Here is a 23950-nt window from a genome sequence, read left to right as displayed (position 1 = left end):
TAGGGCCAACTGATTGCCCGTGGCTGTCTGCGTTAGCAAGCCATTTACATGTGTTAACTGGAAAGATGATGAGATAAAGCACCACCCCATCTTTTACTGAACGTTATCCCCTGAAGAGCCCCATCTGGTTTCTCAAACACAAAACACACAAACACACATATGATAAACATTCAGAGCTTGCGGGGAGCTACAGGTTGTAGACTGTAATGCTGTTTGATACATACATTCACGCTCCACTTCAATGCTTCCTACACATGGCTGTTGATGGATACTCTCACTACAGGAGGACTTATAACAAATGTACCCACTGAGCAAAAACAGTCCAAAAGGTGTCTTTTCAACGTCTTTGACCATGTTGAAAAGTTGTCCAGTGGAGAGTCAGACGTCTTTTAAACATTCAATATTGATGTCTCAGTGATGTCCTCACAGGATTCACAATGAGAGTTTCTGCAATGTAATTCAAGACATCTTTCCAACTTCAGTTATGGACGTCTAAAGAACTTTTTGTGGCTCAAAATATATATATATATTTTTATGACGGCCAAACATTACTTCACATAGCAAAAGCTTTAGTGAGGATTCAAACCCCAAGCATCCTCCTCAGTAGCCTGCTGAGGCACCCGGGTCAGCTCATCTTTATCATAGACCACGTTTTGTCAGCCAACCTTGGAACCTCAGCCTATGTGATGAAGCTTGGATCACCAAAACCTGGCATTTAATAAAGCTGATGAATAGTTCACCTGGTAAAGTGCATGCCTCATGCAGCCTGCTGAGGTTTAGGCTCAGGGTTCAAATCCACCCTGTGGAACCCCAAAACAAGCTCAAGATAGCTGAGCAGGTGAGCACCTTCAAATATCTTGGAATACTTAAAGACAATAAATTAAGTTCTGATCAACACGTCATTTCATCTATAAACTCAGAGCTCTGTCTGTCTCCCCCGACCTCCTGTTGTTGCTTCACAAAAGCAGAATTCAGTCGATCTTTGTCTCTCTGTGCTGTCCCGCCTGCTTCTTGACCATTTTAGCAATCTCCAACAAAAACCAACTCAGCAACATCACACACACTGCCTCCAAAATCATCTGCCTTCCTACACTCTATCCCTCAGACGTGAACCATCACGCCTTGAACTCACAATAGCAAATGACACTCCATCAATCAACACTTCACAGTTCTTCCATCTGGTTGGAGATACATGACTAGAAAAAATAAGGAAAGGAGGAGTTTTCTCCCTTTCTACCATAAAAGCTTTGACCAAACTGTCACACTGACACTTCTGTGATGAGATGTACGAATGTAGACATGAAGATTTTATATGAATGCTTTAAATCTGTATGTACAAATTCAGTCATTTGGGGCAGGGATAACTACAAAGAAAGTCAGATCCTGGGGGGACTGGCCCATGAAGACAAATTCCACATTTTCACACACACAAACCATATTTATGATATTAAAGCCAACTGAACAATATACATTTTAAAACACATTTTCACTTTTTCCGCAAGTTACCCTCTTGAATCACAAAGCACCCCCTGTAATTTGGCAACAGCTAAAATAACATCTGCAACAATCACTTTAGCTACTCTAGAATTTTAATCCTGTCCAAGCGAGACACTCGAATCTCTGATGTCCTTTCCTCTTCTCGATCCGTCTAATGCTGCTAAAATTACCAGATTTAAAGGTCAGAATTTACTTGGACTGACCCAGATAGACCCCAACCACTCTGAAGGTCGTTAAGTGCCCATTTAAAAGTTGATAAATGTTAAGTGAGTTTAAATGTGATAGAAGATCGATCCTTTTAAAAGCAATCGACCGTTGTGTCACACATTTGGGTAAACAAATGTAAATGATGAATTTTCCATTGAGGGTTCCTGCTTAGGAAAAAAAAGCATGGATATGACATATACAGATTCTATTAAGTCAGAACAACAGTTCAATCATTTGTTGTCCTTGTGTTGATCATTTTACATTGATGTCAATGTTTTAAATTGGTTTAATGACTCTTCATAGAGAACGACTCTTTAAAATGCACTATTATCATATCTTACACAACAATCATCACATGCTTTATTGATACTCGGGTATTGGATCAAAACATCCAGAAAAGGGCCGGTGCAGGTATTACAAGTCTCGTTCAAGGGGACTTTAGTAGGACGGAAGCTCGACAACTCAAAGATTGTGAGCCAGATAAAGTGTGGAAATCTTTCTGAGTGTGCGAGTTTTGGTTCATTTCAGGAATTTTGAGCAGTGACTGGGCCGCATAATGGAAAACCAGCATTTCACTTGACAATGTGAGCATGAATGGTGTGAAGACAAGGTCGACACTCATAAAATATGAAACTCTCGACAAGGTCAAACTGTCTCTTCCATTACATCATACTGTCAATGGAAAAATCAGTTCTTACCAATAGTCAGTATCTTTGCAAAAACAGCAGTAGAAGTAGCGCGGGATAATGGGCGTTGGTGTCGGCATTGTTGAACTACCACCATTGCAAATCAAAATCCATCTGATGAGACTCTGGCAGAAAATTTCACAGATGAGGTACCGGTTTAGGTTTTGTTTACTCACTCCCTGACTCCACCTTTCAGGCGACCAAATTAAAAGCATGATTACCTTGAATGAAATGCCTGTCGGTTTGAATATTGCTCGAAATATTCGGGGTAATGGAAGAACACAAGTCAACAAAATACACGCACTAGCTGGCAGGTTGAAAATGGAAGGTAAATGATGAGGTAAAGTCCAAAAGTGTAAAGAATAAAATGGCAGGAGGCAAAAGCTGGCAACAAATGGTGAGGCAAAAGGAAATACAAAAATACCACCTACACCTTTTAAAAATAATAACATGCATAATAGCTGTCAACCTCTAGCATTGAAAGTATTCAAGTTCAACTAACACTGATGTAAAATAGCAGCAAAAATATTATAATTGGTTTAAATGTTAATTTGTCACAGCTGGGAAGATGGGACAGCCTGGGGCAAAACTTTTCAAATAAACTTGTAAATAACACATATTTACATGTTGTAAAAGAGTCATCAGGCCCTGACTGTAACCCCTCCATGCTGTGCAGCATCTCATTTCAAATACATCAAACCCTGGTGGTGTGACTCAAACCACGGAGCGACCGAAGCTGCCATCCTTAGAGCTCATGCTGTTGGACATAAAAACTGAGGGATAGCAGCTCCAGTGTGTGGTGCGCGACCAAACTATTTACATATTTGGCCTCTAGCAGATGCCACTTGAATAGCTCTTTATGTGTGTCGAACACAGATAAGAACTTTGACTGTGTCTACATCACACAACACCCTCAGTGACTGAAACTCGTTCAGATCCCAAAAGAGAAACTCCATGTTCCAGCTAGCGACAGGTTAAATCTGTGTGTAGTGTGGTGAACGGAGAAGTGACTGGTAGTTAAATGTCCCATAATGAGTGGAGTACGGAATCTCTGTTCTAGATGCCATAATTAGATTACAAAATAGTTGCACTTTCACTTTCAGTCTTGCCTTGGGGTGGTTTCACTCCTGGGTCAACCGGAGAGGCAGTTTGTACGTGAGACAGTTTGCTTTGAGTGTTCGGCACATTTGGTGAAGTGTGAAAGTCGTTACCTAAGGTCCCGATCACACGAGACACGTTACTACAGGCGTGGCTGCCTCAAGAACCCCTTGTGAGTGACCCCAAACAGAGTGTTGCCCTTGTGGGGTGAGGACTTCTTAGACAACTGGGGGAAGAAATACTATTAATGGAAAACATGCTGAGAATATATAACATTTTATGAACATCTGAAAACTGCTAAAAGAACACGCAGCAGGGGGCATGCCAGGTACGCATTATCATAGGAAATCAATAGCAAATGTATTTATGTTTTTATTTGTATTTTCAAATCACTTTCTAGTCTTAGCGACTACTCAAAGAGCTTTACAACACTACTCAGCATTCACATACTCATCCATACACTGGTGGCAGAAGCTACCATGCCAGGAGCTACCTGCTCATCAGGAGCGACGACCATTCATACACACTTACACGTCGATGGAAGAGCCACTGGGAGCAAACTCAGGTCAGGTCCAGAAAAGCAGCCTTGAATCCAGCGTAAAAAGGTGGTGTTGGATTTGCTTAGTGTTAACTCACATGTTGCCCTAAATATAGACGGTAGATATATAAGACAGCTGTTCGACATGCTTTTCAGCAATGTTTTGTGGCTTAATAGACACATAAATGTGGTTGTTGTCATGTACAGTAGCAATCAAAGCTTCTCAGCCCATTTCAAGTTTTACCCCTACCCCTTGTTTTTAGGTGAACCACTTGCTCCTCAGAACAGGGTCACTATGGGTCGTGGTTGAAATCCGCCGAAGGGACAACCCTTTAAGACCCTCATATACGTCATCAGTTGATGTCGATGGTGTTTACATGATGACTGGATTTTGTCAACATGGCGTCTTCCGTTGTGTTTTCTCATGTCTCTGAGGCAATCCTTGTATTATCACAATGCCATTTTCTATTTCTCTGATGGAGATTGACAAGCATGGCCACTTGCAATTCATTCAAAGCGCCACACTATCAATCAAGTCATCGATTAAAAAGAGCACTGCTTCATCAACCTGGCGGCTTACATTATATTGATATTAGAGGAGCAGCACCAAGTGCAGCAACTTGCACTGCTGGACTCAGGTAAGAAGTCATGTGTTAAATATCATCAAAGGGGGTGATGTGATCCTGCAAAAATCAGCAATAACGATGTAATGTTAACCTCGCTATTTAGTCAGAGACCACCATGACATCTGCAAACGAGCAGCGATTGTTTTATGCTTGTGACAAAGAAAAGGAGCATAATACACAGAAACGACAGAATTCTCATAACCCCCAGGTTGAAGTGTGCTCAGCTTGGAGGGTCATGTAGCCCTGATTTGCCATACCCCTCCATCCCAACACGAATAGGGACATCCTACCAATGGACTTGCACATACAAAACAAATAGGTAGGGCTTAGTGGAACGGGTGTATTGGGATTGAACCAGTGTCTACCTTAACATTTGACTGAAGAAAATATGAAGATACCGAACTATATTCAAATGTCAGCCAGCAACTGAGAGACCATTTCTATAGTCTGTATAATCTGAGGGAGATTCCTAAGTATGGACTTCAAGTATGCACCCCTCTACTTCTGAATCCTCTGACAGAAACTCACCTGATCTTCAAAGGACAAGGCCTGCCCAACATCTCGAGGGAACCCATCTATGACGATGCCACTAGCCTCTGGGATCTTCATGATCTTCTGCTTGATCTCAGTTATTGTCGTTTCCTGGAAAACAGTGAGCCCAACATGATTCTTAATTATCATCCCTGAGCCTGGAAATGTCAGAAGAGCAATAAGGAAGATTTCTACCGCCTATCAACAAACAATTGCCATACCAGCAGGAGTTCATTGGGTTTTTGATCAGCAAAAATACCTCAACTATTAGCCAGACGCCTTCTAAACTCAGATTTCAAACGTCAGGGGCGCTTCTTCCAGTGGGCGACTGGTCAGTGTCAGAACATTTCGGCTTCAAATTATAAAGCATGAAGTTGTAATTATAGTAACAGTCTGCATCCAGCAAAAGCATGAAGGAGAAGATTAGTTTTGTTAATGTTGTTGTAATTCCCAGCGTAGATTCATCGAGGTTATAGATTAGTTAGAACTCCTCGACAATGAATGAGGAGCTGAATGTGAGTGGGAAGCATTACAGCACATCAGAGAATTCCACAATAAAGTCGTTCTGTATATCAAATTATTCTTTCATATATCTGAATGCAGCAGAACAACTTGTGTTTAGTTTTGACTGTGCCCGAGGCCGCAGTGTGCCATCATCCTTTAGCATCAATTACTTCCTTGTGGCTGGAGGAGGTCAACGCGTTCGAATGTATTTCTCCAGGCAGAGTGCATCATGCGATATGGCAGAGATACGTGAGCAATCCTCAGATCTAAAAATAACATCTGCGGCCGTGCCCAAGACACAGACGTTTAATTTCCCCCGACTAACATAATAAGAGCAGTGGCCCGATCCGACAGACCTCGCAGAGATTAAACCTAGTCGAGATTCCATTGAACAGATTAATATATACATGAGAGATAAAATTAGATAAGACGATCTAAGAAAGACTTATGATCCACTGCGTGACAATCATCAGTTCTTCCTTTAGAATACGTAGATGGCAGTTTTGCTCTGTAGTGAATGGTACATTGGGATGATGCAAAATGATAATTAATAAATGACAGAAACTGTGATAGAATCTCATAAAAGTACATTTACACAACTAGTGTACAAACAAACGGATGAGAAAAAAAGTGCAATAGTTAATTGACCCGCAGTATACAATGCATACATACATGCATCATTTGATCTTTTCTTTGTTCTTTTGTATTGTTCATTTAACATCAACTACTAAACGACTTTTACTCAGTATTTGTATTGGTGACTTTCTCTGTTACAAAAGTAATATTTTAACAAGATATCTTTACTTTTGGTTACTTCTGACAACAATCTGTGAAGTCTAACAAATGACACATCTCGTACCAGTTTTTTTTTTTGTTGTTGTTGCAAAAAGTAAGGTACATGGACAGACCTTTCACTCCATAGCATTTTCAGGGCGCTGTGTGGGGAATACATTTCACACTCTGACACTCAGGGCCATTTTGGCAGCAGTCAAAACCCAAAACATAATCATTGTAATAAAATGTAATAAAATGTCCTATTTTTGCAAAAAAGTCCATCTACTTCTGATACACTGACTGCTCCTGACAATTAGTATAAAGAGTATTTTGCATTATATATCATCTAGCATTTTTTGGTACACAGCTTTGGTTTAACTGTGCAAAAAAAGGCCAACTCAATTAGTCATGTGATGTAAATGTATCTTTAACCGATTTTTTTAACGACTGAATCTTGCCAAACTGTCTGAACATTAATGTGTTTCCACCGTCTGAGTATATGAAAGCAAAAGTGCTGTCAGTCTTTAATTTTAGACTAGACTGCCTGTCAGACATTCATCCTCCTGTGAGGAGACCTGTGGGATTTCTGCTGGAACAGAAGTTCAGAAATATACTGAGTCACATGACCTCACAGTGAGTTACAGACAAACAGCAACGACTTCACGTTGATTTGCCTTTTGGCAGAGAGTCGGTGAAGCGATGTTTGATGTCGTGCTGCGTTTTGAAACATTTGCAGCGTTGAAGGACAAATGCATGGATGACTTTTTTTTTACTCAGAATACTTACAGAGACAAAAAGGCTAAATTATACCATGTGTTTAAAGCAATAGGTTGACATTTCGGGAAATAAACTTATTTTCTTTATAGGTTTAGAAAACAGACAGGTAGAAAGGTGCAGGTAGGTGGATTTATTTTATAATTTCCCCTCTGTCATTAAGTTGAGCTGAACAACCTGTGGCTTGATATTTACAAGAAAAATATGAGTGATATCAATCTTCGTATCTAACTCTGAAAGTACCTCAAATTGACTGACAGATTAACTCATTTTCTGATTTATTTCATTGACTTGAAGAAAGGCATCAATCATCCAACACTTGTACAGATTGGCCACCTGTTGGATATCACTCCAAATAATGTTGCAACATCTCACCAGAGTAACCTTCAATTGCCGTCAGATGCCAGTTTGACAACAGGTAGAAATACAGTATGGAGGCAATTTACAGCAACTCCGATCTTAACTCTTAGGGTGCACTTGCACTTGGCAATCTGTACACTTTCTTGGCCCAGGCACGTTTGGAAGAAGTGTGCTTCGGCTTGAACACATGAAGTATAACCATGCGTATTACGGTGCCTTGCATAATCAAGAAATCTAGGAATGTAAGAGAGCCGATGATCAAAACGACACAAAATAAGCTACAAAAAAAGTCAGTAAAGTGATGTACTCTGTGATGTGAGGTGATGACATATGTAAAAGAGGTAACCGTGCGTAGGCCCGGTTGCTACAACAGGCTATTGGGGTTAGCTGGTTAGCATGCTAGCTTCAGTAAACATTTCTGCAACAGTTCATGTTGACTATGTTAACAAGTAGTATTTTTGCCATGTCTGACAAATCACACCTTTAACCCTAACCCTAACCCTATTTAAAAGGATATTTGATAATGTTATTTTCACCATATGGTATAAAAGAGTAGGATAAAACCTATGAAACCTTGGCCACCACTAAAAACAATCCATGACTCAGTGCTATGCCAGTCAATCGCTTTACTATACCGTATTTACAAAAACAATGTTATCAACAAGGTTCATACCCAGAAATACTTTGCCTTGTCTTCTCCTCATTACATACAGAATCATTAAGAAGCCAAATTCTAATCTGCTTTGCTAAACTAATCACAGCAGGAAATTAAATGCCTAACAGCCACGAGTCACTTTATCATATCTAATATTTTTTGCAGCTTGGCCTCCTTCGCTCTTTATCTCACTGGTTCCTCGACTGGCATCTGGTGATCGCCCAAAAGGGAGAAGGCCGATCTCTTGCTAGGTATGCAGTGGAGGAATGATAATTGATGAGGCAGCCAGTTATTGAAGGTTATTCATCAGGGGACAGGAGCTAAGAGCTGCCAATCACGAGGCAGGCGAGGGCTCGCTGTTACAGACTTATATGTCACTAATATGTGACATGATCACAGAAAGTGTCAGATTGTATTTTAAAATTGTCCATGATCTAGCAGCAACAGTCGTTTGTGAGTTTTGTGCCCATGAATACTGTTAACAGCCTCTGGTCTATTCTCAAGACCACAAGGGACTCTCTCTGCCCTAAACTATAAAATACTCTGCTTGGATCATTTTTGTGGATTGGACCTTATTACACTTCTTCTTTGTTTTAACATTTTTTCTTTTTGTCAGTTGATCTCGGAGGAAATCTTGAACTTTATTTTGAAAAACCCTATATCGACTAACTGGTATTACCTTTCTGATTGATTTTAAAAGACCATCAAATATGATGTTTTAGATCCAAATTAGTTGTAGTTATGTCGTTCATCATGTCAAATCCAGCAAAGCTTTGGAGACATTTGAGAGTAAGATGAAAAGGTTGCATTCACAATTCATTATCTACTTAATGTCATTTAATTAATACTGAAAGACAAACCAAAAGAATGAGTGAATTTCCTGATCAAGGATGCTTTTCTATACCTAAATGGATGAAAGGAAATCATTAAAAAGCAGCAATGTATAGGAGTGATATAATGTAACTAAGTACATGTACATGTTCAGGTACTGAACTTAAGTACAACTTTGAGGTACTTTTTCCATTTCTGGAACTTCCACATCACTGCATTTACAGGGACATTTTTTACTCTGTTCACTACATTTATCTATTATTACTTTAGTTACTAGTTACCTTGCAGCGCAAACAGATTAGAAAAAACACTGATTCCGAAAAATATGAAATATTGGATCCAGTAATCCACCAGGTGGGTAATCAGTCCACCAGTGGTATACAGTATATTGGTACATACATGTAAATATATGTATAATTTTGTCCTTTAAAGGTAAATGTAGTGCCAGAAAATTACTTTCGACACTTAAGTATGTTTAATATCAGATACATTATGACTTTGAGTGTGGGAGACTTTGACATTACAAAGAGAACGTAATATTTTAACACGATATCTTCACTTCTACTCAAGTATGATTGTTGGGTAATTTTCACTGATGAAGAGTAAAGTTGATTTGTAGTTAATGGGATCATTTAAATAAAACCCCAAAACAGGGGCGGCAGGAGCCCAGTTTATGCAGAGTGTCAACTTGTGGATAGAGAGGTGCCCCTTCACCTCCCGTTGAGCAAGGCACCAAAACCCTACCTGCTGGGGTGCCTGACTACATGGCAGCCCACCACTCTGACACCTCTTCGTACATTAATGCATGAGTTTGGGTCCTGTTTGTGCATGTGTGTGTAAATTGGGCTTGTGTGTGTGTGTGTGTGTGTGTGTGTGTGTGTGTGTGTGTGTCTGTGTGTGTGAAAAAACAACAGAGTGAAGAAACAGAATCCCGCTGGGAGGATTATTAAAATACGTCTCCTTCTTCTCCTTTCTGGTTATTTATAGCTGTGGTTTCGTCCTCTCCCTGTCCTTGGATATGCACAAAGTTGTACATTACGCCCACATATTAAACTAGGGAAGGGCATCATATGCATTTTCTATACAGTGTTTGACAGAGTAGAGCACAAACAACCACAGGAGGTCTGTGCTCATTTTCCTCCCAGACGGAGTCATTATCTTGCAGAGAAGGATGCTAATAAGACGGATAAGCATCCCTCTCTCCAACACGCTTGTTATTTGGATGCTGCTAATTAGTCCCTTATTACATTCACACTGTGATAATGCCCTACGAGTGACTGGACACACTCGCCGCTCATCCTTCCTCTAATACCCTCCCTGTCTCACACACACTGTCCCCCCCTCACCCCCTCTCGGTTTCTCTGCTACCTGTGGTGCCAGCTCTCCATTGGTGATGATTTTAGCGATCAGGCTCCACTTTCTGTTGCTGGTGGCATTGTGTATCATCTTCTTCCTCAGCAGCTCGCCCACGGACACATACTGGAAACCGTAGCGCTCGGCAATCTTCAGGCACTGTGTTCCTTTGCCGCTGCCAGGGCCACCTAGGCACAGAGGGGGAGAGCTGTTGATGTTTTGGGAGAGATTTTGTGTGTGTGTGTGTGTGTGTGTGTGTCTGTGTGAAATGTGTCTGTGTGAGTGTGAAACATTTCGTGTGTGGGTGAGTTAGCGTGGGCGCATTTATGTGTGTGTGAGCGTTGGTAAGAGAAACCCAGACTATGTGAGACTTTGTGCATGTGCATGACTCCGCTTGTGTGTGTGTGTGTGTGTGTGTGTGTGTGTGTTTGTCTTGTGTGACTGTGTTGTGTGTGTTTTACAAGTGGATGCGGGGGAGAGGGACGTGGGGGGGGGGGGATGACAGACACAGGTATGTGTGCAAAGAAATGGTCTCTTTTTTTCTCTCTTTATAAAGGCATCGAGAGGAGCGGGAGCAGGAGAAGACAGCTCTCTGCTTGATACTCGATAGTTTGGTAAACATCGTTTATAATAGAGGGCATGTTACCCTTCGTTCTGACATTGTTTTAGTCTCAGTAGAGTGGAATTTTTCACAAAACATTAGAAGAATTCCTTCAAAAGCAAAACATGCAAGAGTCGAGTTGACAAGTTGATATGTCAGACCTTATCTGGTAATTAGCAATGTGCTAGGCGTGTATTAGTGCCTGTAAAAGCTATGTGAATAGGGAACTGCATTTTTTATTCCACACATTCAAAGATGTTACAGTTACCATAGAAATGTCAACCGCTCCAAACCTGCTCCTGGTTCAAAGCCTGGCAAGAGTTGAGAGGAACTGGTTGGAGCCTGAGCTGTGTGGGCAATGTATTCAGATTATTCTCTTAGTGATGACGAGGAGAGTGTGCACAAAAATCATTACAGATCAGTTATCACCAATAGATAAATTATCTGGTCAGATTAAATTCAGATGATTTTGAGTTCCTGTGAAGTTAAAGTAATGTGTACTTGAAGATCTTTAAAGTTTTCCTACAGGTATTCAGTGTCTGGGTTATGGAGCATGTGTTAGATTTACAATTGGATAGGTTAGGATGAGTTCACCCAAAGGAAATTATTTAACACTGTCAACTCACAGATGATTTCAGCTTAAAAAAGTGTTTAAATACTGTATTTTCTAATTAATTTGTGATCTCTGGAGATTTGGATTATGCTAGACGAGCTGTATGGAATCATTTTGTGTGGTTTATTTTCTCAAGTGGCAATCTAATTCAGTTGTTTAGTAGAATGCTACACTGCTGTTTTGTTGTGAAGCTCAAGAAATATTTCATGGAATACAAAACATCACCTGACTTTCTATCAGCATGGGGCTGAGTAGGCAATAACTAAATTTTCATTTCTGGGCAAACTGTTCCTTTAAGGCCACAGTGTAAGTGGTGTGTCGATTATGATCAAGTTGATCAGGTTCTATGTGGCGGCTTCTATAAGTGAATGATAGACTTTGGCTTTCTTTTTTATGTAAAAAAGTACAAAAAGAACAACATGATGATCTTTTCACCACAGTTTTGAGAAACTGTAGCTGCCTTTGTTGTTTTCTATTTGATTTAACCATTTAATTTAGCATTTAGCATAACTAAATGAGCCAAGCTTACTGAGACTTTTGTATCTTGTACTGGTTACCATCAAGTGCACAATTATGCATGCTTCGCCACGAGGCACTAGACAACTGAGGCAAACAGCAGAAAACAAGATGAGTGAAGTCCACACATGCGGAATGAACGGAGGAACTGAGCCATAACATCCAGGCATCCTCAAAGAGCCATGATTACTATCACTGCTCAGTATGCTTGTGATATCATCAAATCCCCTGAAACCTCCTGCCCCTTGTCAAACCCGCCGGAAAACCCCAATCCAATGTCAAGATATGCAGATGCTTACATTTTTTTTTAATTGTTAAAAAAAATCTGTCCATTATGCCCAATTTCTGCAGGAGTTATCCAGGTGTGCAGAGGAGTGAACTCTGAATAACTGGTCTCGGCCTTCACACAACTACTTCCATCTTTTTCCATGTGTGTAATCAAGTGCAACACAATGAAAGCCTTTGAGTAGAGACGGTCCCGAAGTGTGCAACTTTATCCATATTCATGTGAACCATCGTGTCACACCCACTTCTCTGACAGCCCTGTTGTGGAAGGACAACACATCACGCGACCTAGTTCTTTAGAATCATAGTGAGGCCTGTAGAGATACACTTTATTATTTATGGATGCTTTGTCTGTGGAGAATGAATAAGAAGGGTGCTTAAACTGAATATCTACTGACCTTGTTATTTAGTGTTGCTGCTTAAAATAGTTACAGGCGAATCAAGAGTGTTACTCAGAACGCTGTGTGAACTTCAGAGGGATAGTTTGATATTTTGGGAAATACACCTGTCGAGAGTTGGATGAAAAGATAAATATTACTCTGTGATAAATATGAAGCCACAAGACTGTTGATCTTGCTTGGCATATAGGCTTTATATGAAGGGGAAAATACCCAGACAAATAATTTTTTTTAGCTGCTCTCCCTTTTAAAGATGTTATGCTATGCTAGGCTAACCACGTTGCTCCTGCGGCCTCATATCGTGTAGACAGACGTGAGAGGTAATGATCTTCTCATCTAACTCTCAGCAGGGGAGCGAAGTGAGTAAGTGCATTTCCCAACATGTTCACCTGCTCCTTTAAGATATATAACTAATCCAGCAGACTGACCTTTACAGAAAGGATTATCATGCCACCGTCATGTCCTACTTTTTGTTTTCTCTGATAATTGTATCTTCACATGTACAGGAAATTAATAGGACACATTTTTCACTGCATAATTTCTTTGATATCGCCCTGTTGACACAACAACAGCTGTTGTGGCTGAATGAGTTGAGAACAGGACTCTGATGACTCTGAGTCTGGCGTTCGTATCCTGTTTGGAGCACAATATCATACTGATCAAGCTGGCGTTTGTACGCTAAATCCACTCAATATTTTCCTTTTTGTCAGTCGTTAGTTGATGGTGAAGTTTAGACAACAAGAATGATACATGAATATGACATCGCGCAAACGCCACAAGACGGTCACGGAGCAGCATTATTCATGATGTTCCAGGAACGACACCAACACAGCGACATCAGATCGTGGGTTCAGTCCACTCTTTATGACCCGTCACAGCGAGGAAGCACAGGTGCAACCAATAATGTTTAACGATGGCTCAGCTCAATTGAGGGGCACAATAAGCATTATGAGCTGTGTGCAATAATAGGACCCTCAAAGCTTAATATAAAGCAGCCATTATTCATTACTTTAACTTTACTTTTCTGCGTTCTTCCTCTAAGATAATCATGTCTTGTGATCCCTCCCATAAGAAAAAAATAGTTGCGCAGTTTCGACGAGGGGCAGGGCAATCATGGAGATACTGGGGTGTGTGGTATGCACATTTTATCTTACATCTGAGTATTTTGTAATTTTCTATCCAGTCCACTCCCGACCTCCGCATGACCACACACGTCTCCGCGAGTGTGTCTCTCTCTGCAGAACTGACAGACGAAACGTTTGCCTCGATCCTCTAAAGAGATGACAGCTGCTGCCATCCTGCTTTCCCTTTTAAAATAGGCCACAATGTGCTCACAAAGACGAGATAGGAACTGGCTTTGTGCTGTGAGGACAAACAACAATCATCCACACCATGAACATCCCAGGTACGCACAAAGACGCACAACGCGCCGCAGCAGAAGGCTGTCAGAGGATTTTTTTTTTAAAGAGCTTTTTAACAGACAGGAAAACCTTAAATAAACTGTTTTCAAGAGGGTTTTTAGACATCAGCCTTTTCCTATTGAGGCCAGCCAGTCCCATTACTCTGATTATGCAGCTGCCGAGCTTAATTTATAAGATTAATGAATGTATATGACAGGTTAATGCAGGCCCATCAAGGAAATCAGATTAGGAGAGCGTGAGTGTCTGACACAGTGAGTGGCACGCAACAAGATCTGCTCCGCGGATAACGACAGAGAGAGAGGAGGGGCCATGTTCAAAATACCAGGAAAAAACACGCTGGGTACAAACACACACTGACTCTGACTCTGACTCGTAGATTTCCCATTCAGGCCACCTATTTTTAGATCATCAGCGAGGCAAATATAAACTTTGTGTTTTTGCTGTCATTTTTATATAAATGGATAAAGCTCCCATCAGAGGCATTAAAGAGGCACTGATTACAGTGTTTTCCTGTGTTTACAAACACAAGGAACTTTAATACTCTGACCTTGGCCGTCTAATGGAAAACATCGGGTCAGCAGGAATCCAGATGAGCACTTCAAATCTAAAACATCGGATTAGTAAACAAACTGTGTCATCGTTGTACCGTGCAAAGGCGCACGTATTATTTATAGCGAGCCGAAGTCAATCCCCTTCCGGTCGACCAAAAATATGTATGGTAGTGAATGAAGAGGGACAAAAAAGAGTTTGTTCCCATTTGAACTGTGCCATAAACTACACATTGATGGTAAGCAATTTAAGAGATTCCCACTGAGAAAGTTGACATTTGTTAGTAAATTAATCAAGTATGAGTCTGCGAAATACATAAATAGGAAGACTACATGCAACAGTTGTGTACTTTGGTGTCATCTTGGCCGACACTCCATGAAGGATCAAGTTGTCTCTCTCCTTTGACTACTGCACAAATCTTTTCAGAAATATGGTCACATGATGCACACCACCTATAGCGCATCACCTGCACCAACCAACAGTTTATTGTGAGCCCGGTTTAATATGCAGTGCTTTTTTTTTAACGCAACGTAGAAGGGGGTCCCTGTTGCTACTCTCGATCGGTTAAAGGAAAAAAATGAATGTGTGTGTGTGTAATTGTGTGTACTGGTCCTTTACCGATGACAAGGATGACTTTAGGTCGTGGTCTGGATGGATCGAACACCTCGTACTCCTCTATGAGCTCCGCCGTCTCCGACAGGTCCGAATCGCTCTCGATGGAAAACTGGCTGATGGGAGGCAGGCGGTCATACCTTCTGTAGGGAAAATTGGGACTGTCGGGCAACACTGTCATACACACACACGCATGCGCACACACACACACACACGCACACGCACACAATAATTGAGAACCAACCTGAAGACATTTTTGATCATTAAATCTCTGAACATATAGTGAATCATTCATGCTCTATGAGTTTGTTGCTGTCGGTCACTTTATTAATGCAGATGTGACTTCATTTCAAAGGCTGCAAATCAAGTTTCATAAAAAAAAAAAAAAAAAAGATAAATGAAAAAGGAGCTGTTCTATTAATCCGAGACGAAACTAAAATGTGACAGTGTGATGAATTCAATGCGTCATTCAGTTTGGTAATTATACTGCTGTCTCTGGTGATCACAGGATTCAATATAACACATTTACAAAAGAAAGAAAGCATCACTGCATGCTGCAGAGCTGCTATAATGCACATGTGGAACCATTATTATCTCTTGCTGATGGTGGTATTGATCACACAATTTTTGGTTGAATCCTAGGAGAAGGGATGCCTTTTTTTATGTGACCGATTTGGAAAAAAACTCAGATTTTGCTCTTGTTAGGATGAAAACATTTTTAAAAAACACAGCAAATTTCACTTATGTTGTCGGGCCTGGCTGTATCTAAAGGCTTACTCTTGCCCTTTTTGACATTTCTGACACATTCAACAGTCAATCGGGCAGAGATGGGAGTAATTTACGAAGTGAGAGCAGCGGTCCGTCCGGCAAACGCTTTCTCACGCGGCAGATTTGAGCTTCAGCTAACAGCCGAGAAGGGAAACGCGGGTCACAGGAATCTCTATCCCTGATTAGGCTTCAGTTCCCAGCAGCTAAACCTTGCAGCTGGCAGAGCTTTCAGACATCTTCAACAGCATATTAGGAGAAGTGGCTTAAATGTGAGTCCACTCTCGACGCCCCTTGACTGTGAAGACTTCGGTTTACAATGTCTGCATGCTCTTGTATTTGTTGTGCTATAGTAGGTCCTGTGCACATTACTGCCTCACTTCGCACGCATCATCAAACAAAGATGTTAATGTTTGGCTTACAATGGGCCCTAATAAAGCAATGCAAATGGGAAAATTAGCATACGAGTAACTGAAGTTGGCAGTACACGCTATGTTTTGCATCTCTACTTCTCCCCGCACTGGTCAGACAAACTGCTAAGTTAAGAATGGAGAGCCTTTTGATGTCATGTGAATGATTAACCACCGGTGTTTACTGCGCTGTAACATGCTGTCTACAAACCCACAGGTCAGTGAAGGCAGCACAGACGTGTTCGACAACAGAGACCAGCACTCTGAACTTCTGAACAGCAGAAGCCTCCAACAACGGTTGGAAGCAGCAGCAGTTGGCGCTTTGGTGTGTTTGTGGGTGTTCTGGTATCTGAACAAGCGCTTCTGGCACATTTTGAAAACACATCTGAGAGCGGTGATGCACACGCAGAAAAAAAGCCTCCCGTCTCACCGCCCTCCAACTCTACTACCGCGAGTATTTTCAAAAGCAGCACGACTGTTTTCACAAAGTATCGACAATGGGGCTCACGAGCGTACAGTACAAATGTCAACACCCTTTCCTGTTCAAACAGCGAGCCAGTTTGTGTGGGATAGGAAGACTCACTGCTGCTGGCATTCTTAGAGAGTCCAGTGCCAGAAAATAAAGATATTTTGGCTCTGAGCAGAAGTACTTTTCCTTAAAAAGATAGACAGTGCTGTACAAAAGAAAAGACAAACCAGACATGGCAGATAAAATGACAATAAGAAAGAAAAAGATCAAATACAACAATATAAAAAAAGGTATGAATAAGAACAAGATGTAACAACCAAAAAGAAACATTTTAGGGAGAGATGTAAGGTCTTTTCTTATCTTAGGACATTTCACTGCTCACCATTTCTGAAGAGGGACCTGCGTGATTGGCCACCGTTGAGAGGGGGAAGTGACTTCTTCTCCTGGCCTACAAAGGTATCCCACCGCACCTTGTCTGGTCCTCCAAGCTCCCTGACTTTCTTCAGACAGCCCTCAAGGTAGTCGATGGGGTCGTCGGGCCGGTAGTACATCAAACCTGTAAGCAGGCTCTGGAGAAAAAACAACAGAGGAGGGATGTGATGAGGTAGACAGGGAGGATAAGAGAGAGGGAGGAGATGTTTGTTCTACATTTCTGTGTGATGTGCAGTTCTGTGACAGCGCGGCGTGCGGGGGAAACGTTTAATGAGGTGAAGATGTGAAAGTGCAGATCTGGTTGCCTTGGCTTGTTTCCACGAGGAGAACAAAAACATCTCATTTTGTCAGAAGCCCGTGAAATTGAACTCAGCCTGGTAAATAAACACAGAGTCCCCGATGATGACCTGTTATTGTCCAGGAAGACGTCCGGCGACTGCGATGAATGTGAGAACCAGGTCAAGAAACACGAGTGGAGTGCGTGTTTGTGTGACATTTGACCCTGGGTGTTTTAAAACAATGCCTTCCTCTGGGACTTCCTTCTTCATCTCCACCCTCCTCACCAACAACTCAGTCAGCAGCATGAACACATCGAGCGATTCGATGTGTTCATGCAGCTGATTGGTGATGAATACTCATTTTTAAATGGGGAGCAATTGTAAGCGGTAGAGTGAAGCTGCAGTTTTAATGATGATGGTGTGTCACTTGGATGCTCAGTGTAATTTGAACATTCTGTAAATAAACAAACTGTGATTGCTTGCATACATTAGCTGCAACACACTTGGGAGCGAGTCTAATTAAATGGATTGGCCAGTTAACCATCCCCCTAAGGATCATGATGGATACTTCATTATTACATTTCTCTATGCACTGTCTATATGATGTTTGACCTCCTCTGCCTGAGCATATGGCAAACTCATAAAACATTCATTTTTAATTATTGTCCAGATCCGAAGAGTCCAAATAACCTATACTGATCAGTATATTTGTATGAATGACGGAAAAACATCTATTAGCTTTTTGATTTTATTTCATGTTATAGTGAAGCCCTACGCAAACACAAATGTTTTACTCAAGTGTTTGAAGAAATATATTGTCATATGTCAGACTGTAGTATACTGTATGCAACTGTTCAGACTGATCTACTGATGAAAATGCAGCAAGATACGACATCAGTCTTTTGCAAGGGTGGCGTACCCCGCCACTGACAGTGATTCATAGAAAGATATTAAAAGCTACATTATATAACTTTTTTACCTTAAGAGAAGAAATTATACATTTTTTTCAGAATGATAATATGTATAATATTCACGAGGTAATAACACAAAATAAGTAGTATTAACTTTTTCCATCACTGAATCAACAAGCTGTTCTCTGAGGAAAACAAGGTCCGCAAAACACTGCTTGAAGCTAGAAAGGTGTCAGGGTCCGCCACATATAAACAAAGTGAAACAGTATGAAGTTGTGTTGTGTTTTCAGTTTGTTTATCTAGTTTGTTTAGGCATAAAACATAGAGATTTTTCTCTTCTGATTAAAATGTATTCCCCAAAACTACAGAGTGTACCTTCAAATTAACAGCTTCACAGTCGTGTTGATGCCACAGTGTCTTGTAACAGAGTGAATGGTGTCTCAGCCACTCCGCCCCCCCCCATCACTTGTTTCTGCACTATGTAACTTCAGTGAGAGGGTCGGATCACAGCGTTACATACATGAATACTTTTAACATACAAGTTCTCAACACATAACAGTGATATGACCTAGTGAGTTTTGTTTGAAGTCAGCACCTACAAATCTGACAAACTGTTACAGACCTGGGATTTGTGATTACATAATGTTGCTTTAATGAATGTAGATATCAGTACACGGCTATTATGAAATCATGCAGACCATAAATAGCTTCCAAAACAAGCTTTCATTTCATGGATATTTGAGGAAATACTTAGACGATAGTGGTTCTCACCCCACGAAGACTGTTACCGACTTTCAACTCACATAACCCCAAAGTGCCACAATGAAATCAGAGGTTCTCTTTCTCTTTCCACTCAGAACTCACTTGAAGACACACTTTGCCTCTCACAAACACACTCAATACAATCTATCAGAGGGCAGATTACCTCACTGCTACAGGCAATGTGATGTAAAAACTATTCCCCAGTCTGAAATATTGTATTTTCTTTCGGACTCCTTGGAGCTCATGACCCCCAGGTTGAGAAACAAGGGTTTAATAGAGAATCTAATCTGGATTCATTGTAAATTATAACGTGTTTTAAACTTTCATTGTATAATATTCCCGTGAAGACTTAATTTTAGACTAATTCTCATACTTAATATTATTTCCCCGCCTGTCTACCTAAATATTGCTAATCCTCCTTAAATTATGATGATATTTTTGGCTCCATAATTTCATTTTTCAGACTGTGTCACGGTGCTCATTTTCATTCATCATGCTGAATTAATGCAGGTCTCCAGCTGAGGGCTTTCAGCCGCCTCGCGTCAATTAGAAGCAAGTCATGCAAAGGAGGGGAGGGCGGACTATTTCGTTTAATCACACTAATTATGACTAGATGTTACTGTAAAAGCGCATAGTTGGCAGTTTGTAGCAATAATCCTCAATCGCCTGCTTATATTAAACCGCAGTATTAATCCAGAAGTAGCGTTCAAACAGACGCGCACATTCGCACCTCCAGCAGCCAGAACAAGATGGATTACACATCAAGAGGAGATCTTTGACGCGACTCTTGATGGCGTTTTTGCAGCGCATCGCAGACAAACATGACTGTTCGTGTAATAATCACACAATCTGCACACAGCCCGACCAGTCAGCGCACACCAGCTCTCACCTCAAACAGTTGAGGTATCTCCCGCCGCGCCAGATACTCCTTGGCATCGTTGGTATTCATCTCCAGTCGGATTTCCTTTTGAAATCTCAACTTGTCCGGAGCGTTTTTCTTTTCTAAAAAAAAAAATGTTGCCTCAGACGCCTCAATGCCGCACGGTGATAATCTTTGGTGAACGAGCGAGCTCCACACAGTTTTCTCCTCAGCGCATTTTTGCCTCGTGTGTGTGTGGACTTTACAACTGGATTCCTGCAGGCGATGCCACCTCGCCACCCTCCTCTGTGATGCGGATGCGTTGCTCGTCCGTCTTCCCTCCTACAGCGCTGAGCTCGCAGCACGCACCGTGTGTGCCTTGACGTTGGAACAGAGGTTGCGCGCTGTGCCAAAAAGCGCATGCAGCGTCAGTCAACCTGGAAGATGGGTGGGAAATGTTTTTTTGACATAGAACAGACATCAAGTTTTATAAATGAGAGATATATTCCTCCTGGTGCTCATGGGCAGAGGTGGAAGAAGTACTCAGATCTTTAAAACAAGAGAAAAAAAACGCAGAAGCACAGTGTACAATTACTAGAAATACTTACCAAAAGTAAAAGCAGTCATCATGCAGAATGACATATTTCAAAAGAGGTTAATAACTTTAATGTTGAAGCTGGTAAAGGTCACTTTAAACAGTTTATCGGCTGATAGATAGATAGATAGATAGATAGATAGAGAGGAAGGACACGTACAAAACACAAAAGCAAACAAATGATACGTGCGTGTACTGCATATAGAAATAACAGTAAATACTTGATTATCAATACAGTTTTATTTTTCATTTTTCTTCTCTATTACTGTTTTTACAAACGTTGTTGTTAAAGTTGTGAAATAAACACAGTAGAATTAAGATTACAAAATGTGCCTCTGAATTGTAGTTGGGATACAATGATTGAATGTAACTGATTACATTTTCTTTAAAAATGTATCCTGATACAGTCACTAATTACCTGTTACAAAATGTATTTGGGAACCTAATCCAAATATCACAATATTAAAGTAATGTAACTTGCATTCCATTACTTTTGGATTAGCTCCATACCAACATGCAAATAAAAACGAGAGACAACTAGACCCGACTAATGTTGTGTGAGACTCATCAAGTGTTATCGTGTGTACATGTGCACGGTTACACACTAGTACAACATTCTTTATTTTAAAGTAATAGTCATGTTATTAATCCCCATTTTTACTGATTGTAGCTGTAATCTAATTACATCTTTATTTCAGCTACCTTGTTTTTATACCCTGATTATGTAATCCCATTACTTCCCAAGATAGCATGTAAATATATGTATAATGTACACTTACTTGTACTATTGATACTTGATTACTTATGATGTCAGATACTTTAAGAATTTTACTCAAGTGCTTTCCATATGAGTGACTTTAACTTCTGACAAAGTAATATTTTAACACAACTTCTTTACTTTTACTCAGGTGACTCTTGGCTTCTTTTACAACACTGGTGGAATAGAAGTAGATTAGCATAAATTGGCAATATTTAAATAGTAAAGTACAAGTAAAACTGATCAAATACGTACAATACTTGAGTCAATGTACTTAGATACTTCCCACCACTGTGGATTGGGTGTAGAAAATGCTTAATTCATGGGTTGGTTTCCTACAATATCAGAAAACAATAAGGGCAGATTTGCACCTTAAAGGGGCACTATGTAGTTTTGGTGAAGAAATTCAAACTCAGAATTTTAGCATAACTGAATAAATAAGCTGTTCTCAGAAGAAAATACATTCCCAAGAACACTGTTTGAAGCTAGAAAGTTGGCAGGGTCCGCCACATTTAAACCAAGTAATACTGCATGAAATTGTGGTGTCCCTTAAGATCAGTTTGTTTATTCAGTCAAGCAAACAAAGAGTTTTTCTTCTTTTAGTTTGTTTGGACATAAACAAAAATAAATAAGTCAATGAAGATCTTTCTCTTCTGATCTACATTAATTCTCCAAAACTACAAAACTGCCCCTTTATCCATTTTGGCACTTGACAAAACTCTACACATGTGGAACACTCACTATCTATTTGTAACTTATCTGACTCAATAATGGACTTTCAAGAACAACATTTTGACACTATTTTAAGAAGTTTTGTTACAGAATAAAATAATTAAACCACTTTATCACAACCAAAATATTTGATTGATTTCATCACAGATTGATAGGAGATTGATTGCAGCTTAATATAGCTGGATGCTTTTTTTTCAGCTGCACGTCATCACTTAACTTGCATAACAATGTATATCTTTAGTTTGTGTTTTACATGGAAACAAAAGTTCAAGAGTTGAATTCCACTGGTCACATGATCAATGCTGTTTTAGGCAACAGGGGAGCAGGCCAGTTTGATTTCCTGGTTTGTCCCATAGGATTTGATTCTTATAGTCCAGTAATCCTCTTGACAACTGTACAGCTGACTCTGAGGCTCCTGGTTGGTTATATCACAGAACAACATCAGATTAGTTCTTAAGTGCGTTAGAAAGACAGGATGACCAAGGATGGTCACCACTGGGAGTCAAATTCTAATTTATGGAATCTAAAATGGAATAATCATTATATTTATAGGCTTGAGAGCTGTTTTGTTGGTGTACTATCCTTCCTATTTTCATTTTCTAATGTGATGTGTTCGGAGGAGGGCATTACTCTGATGAGCTCTGTGCAGGCAGAGACTGATGCTGCAGGTCAAACAGCAGCAGAAGGAGACGTCCAGGGGATTAAATGGTTGGCAGGCCTTACATGTAACGGCACCCCGCTGTGTTTGTCAAAAGTGATTTCAATGCTGCCTTTCCAGCAGACCGTCTGCTTGCTGTGCTTCTAATGTTACATTAGAATTGCGTGAAGCATATGATTTTTTCATAACTTCACCTTGCGGCACTGCTTTAGTGGTGGTATGGCAGTCAATTTGACATCTGTTGCTGATATCAATGTCACTTCTTATTATGAAGGCCTTTACCAATTAGCTAAAGACGCTGAAATAGAAGGCTGTCAGTGTGATTTGGCATCTAATCATTTTTTTTTCTGTCATCAGTGCATCTGTCATATGACCAAAAAAATGATTTCCTGAATTTGACATTCAGTCAAATGTGAACTGTAAGTAGCTTGCTTAAAAATGATTTGCCACATAGCTCAAAGAAACCAGAAAACCAGGATATATCTTTGTAATACCACACTGAAAAATACAAGAAATGTGTCCCTTTATTGGTCACAAAGAAAAAAACAAAGTAAAAATAATATTTTTCCTTATGAACTTTGTTAGAACAGTTTACAAACAGAAATGTAACCAAAAACCTAGAGGGAGACATGAGTCTATGGGGAACAATTAGCAAGATCGTTATAAAATGTTCCATTATATCCCATTGATTGGTCCTCTGTACACAGACAGTCCATTTAACAATTAGCTAATCATTGGCCTGCACAAGCTGCATCAAAAAGAAGCTTCGCTCCACTAATGTTAAGTTGATTAAAACACAATGTTTAACTTTTATTATTTATTATTTTTTTTTATACCACACATTATAATACTTTTGGTAATAAAACAAAACATATGATATTTTTTGTAGAAAT

The 23950-nt window shown here is 40.3% G+C and overlaps 1 protein-coding gene across 1 annotated transcript in view; it reads right to left on the bottom strand.

The window, feature by feature from the left end:
• The window catches only part of ak5 (adenylate kinase 5), a 78206-nt gene extending 57468 nt beyond the window's left edge, over positions 1–20738 (bottom strand). Inside the window, exons 1-5 of the mRNA XM_030401990.1 lie at positions 20346–20738; positions 17456–17642; positions 15436–15603; positions 10450–10622; positions 5181–5294 (exon numbers count right to left, since the gene is read on the bottom strand). Coding sequence (XP_030257850.1) covers positions 5181–5294; positions 10450–10622; positions 15436–15603; positions 17456–17642; positions 20346–20405 — 702 coding nt within the window. The 5' untranslated portion in view covers positions 20406–20738. The remainder of the gene's footprint in view (positions 1–5180; positions 5295–10449; positions 10623–15435; positions 15604–17455; positions 17643–20345) is intronic.
• Between the last annotated feature and the right edge of the window lie 3212 nt (positions 20739–23950).

The sequence above is a fragment of the Sparus aurata genome, chromosome 21 (assembly GCF_900880675.1).
Source record: "Sparus aurata chromosome 21, fSpaAur1.1, whole genome shotgun sequence".
In the NCBI taxonomy this organism is placed as follows: Eukaryota; Metazoa; Chordata; class Actinopteri; order Spariformes; family Sparidae; genus Sparus; species Sparus aurata.
The sequence above is the reverse complement of the archived record's forward strand: the minus strand, read 5'-3'. Positions and strand labels throughout refer to the sequence as shown.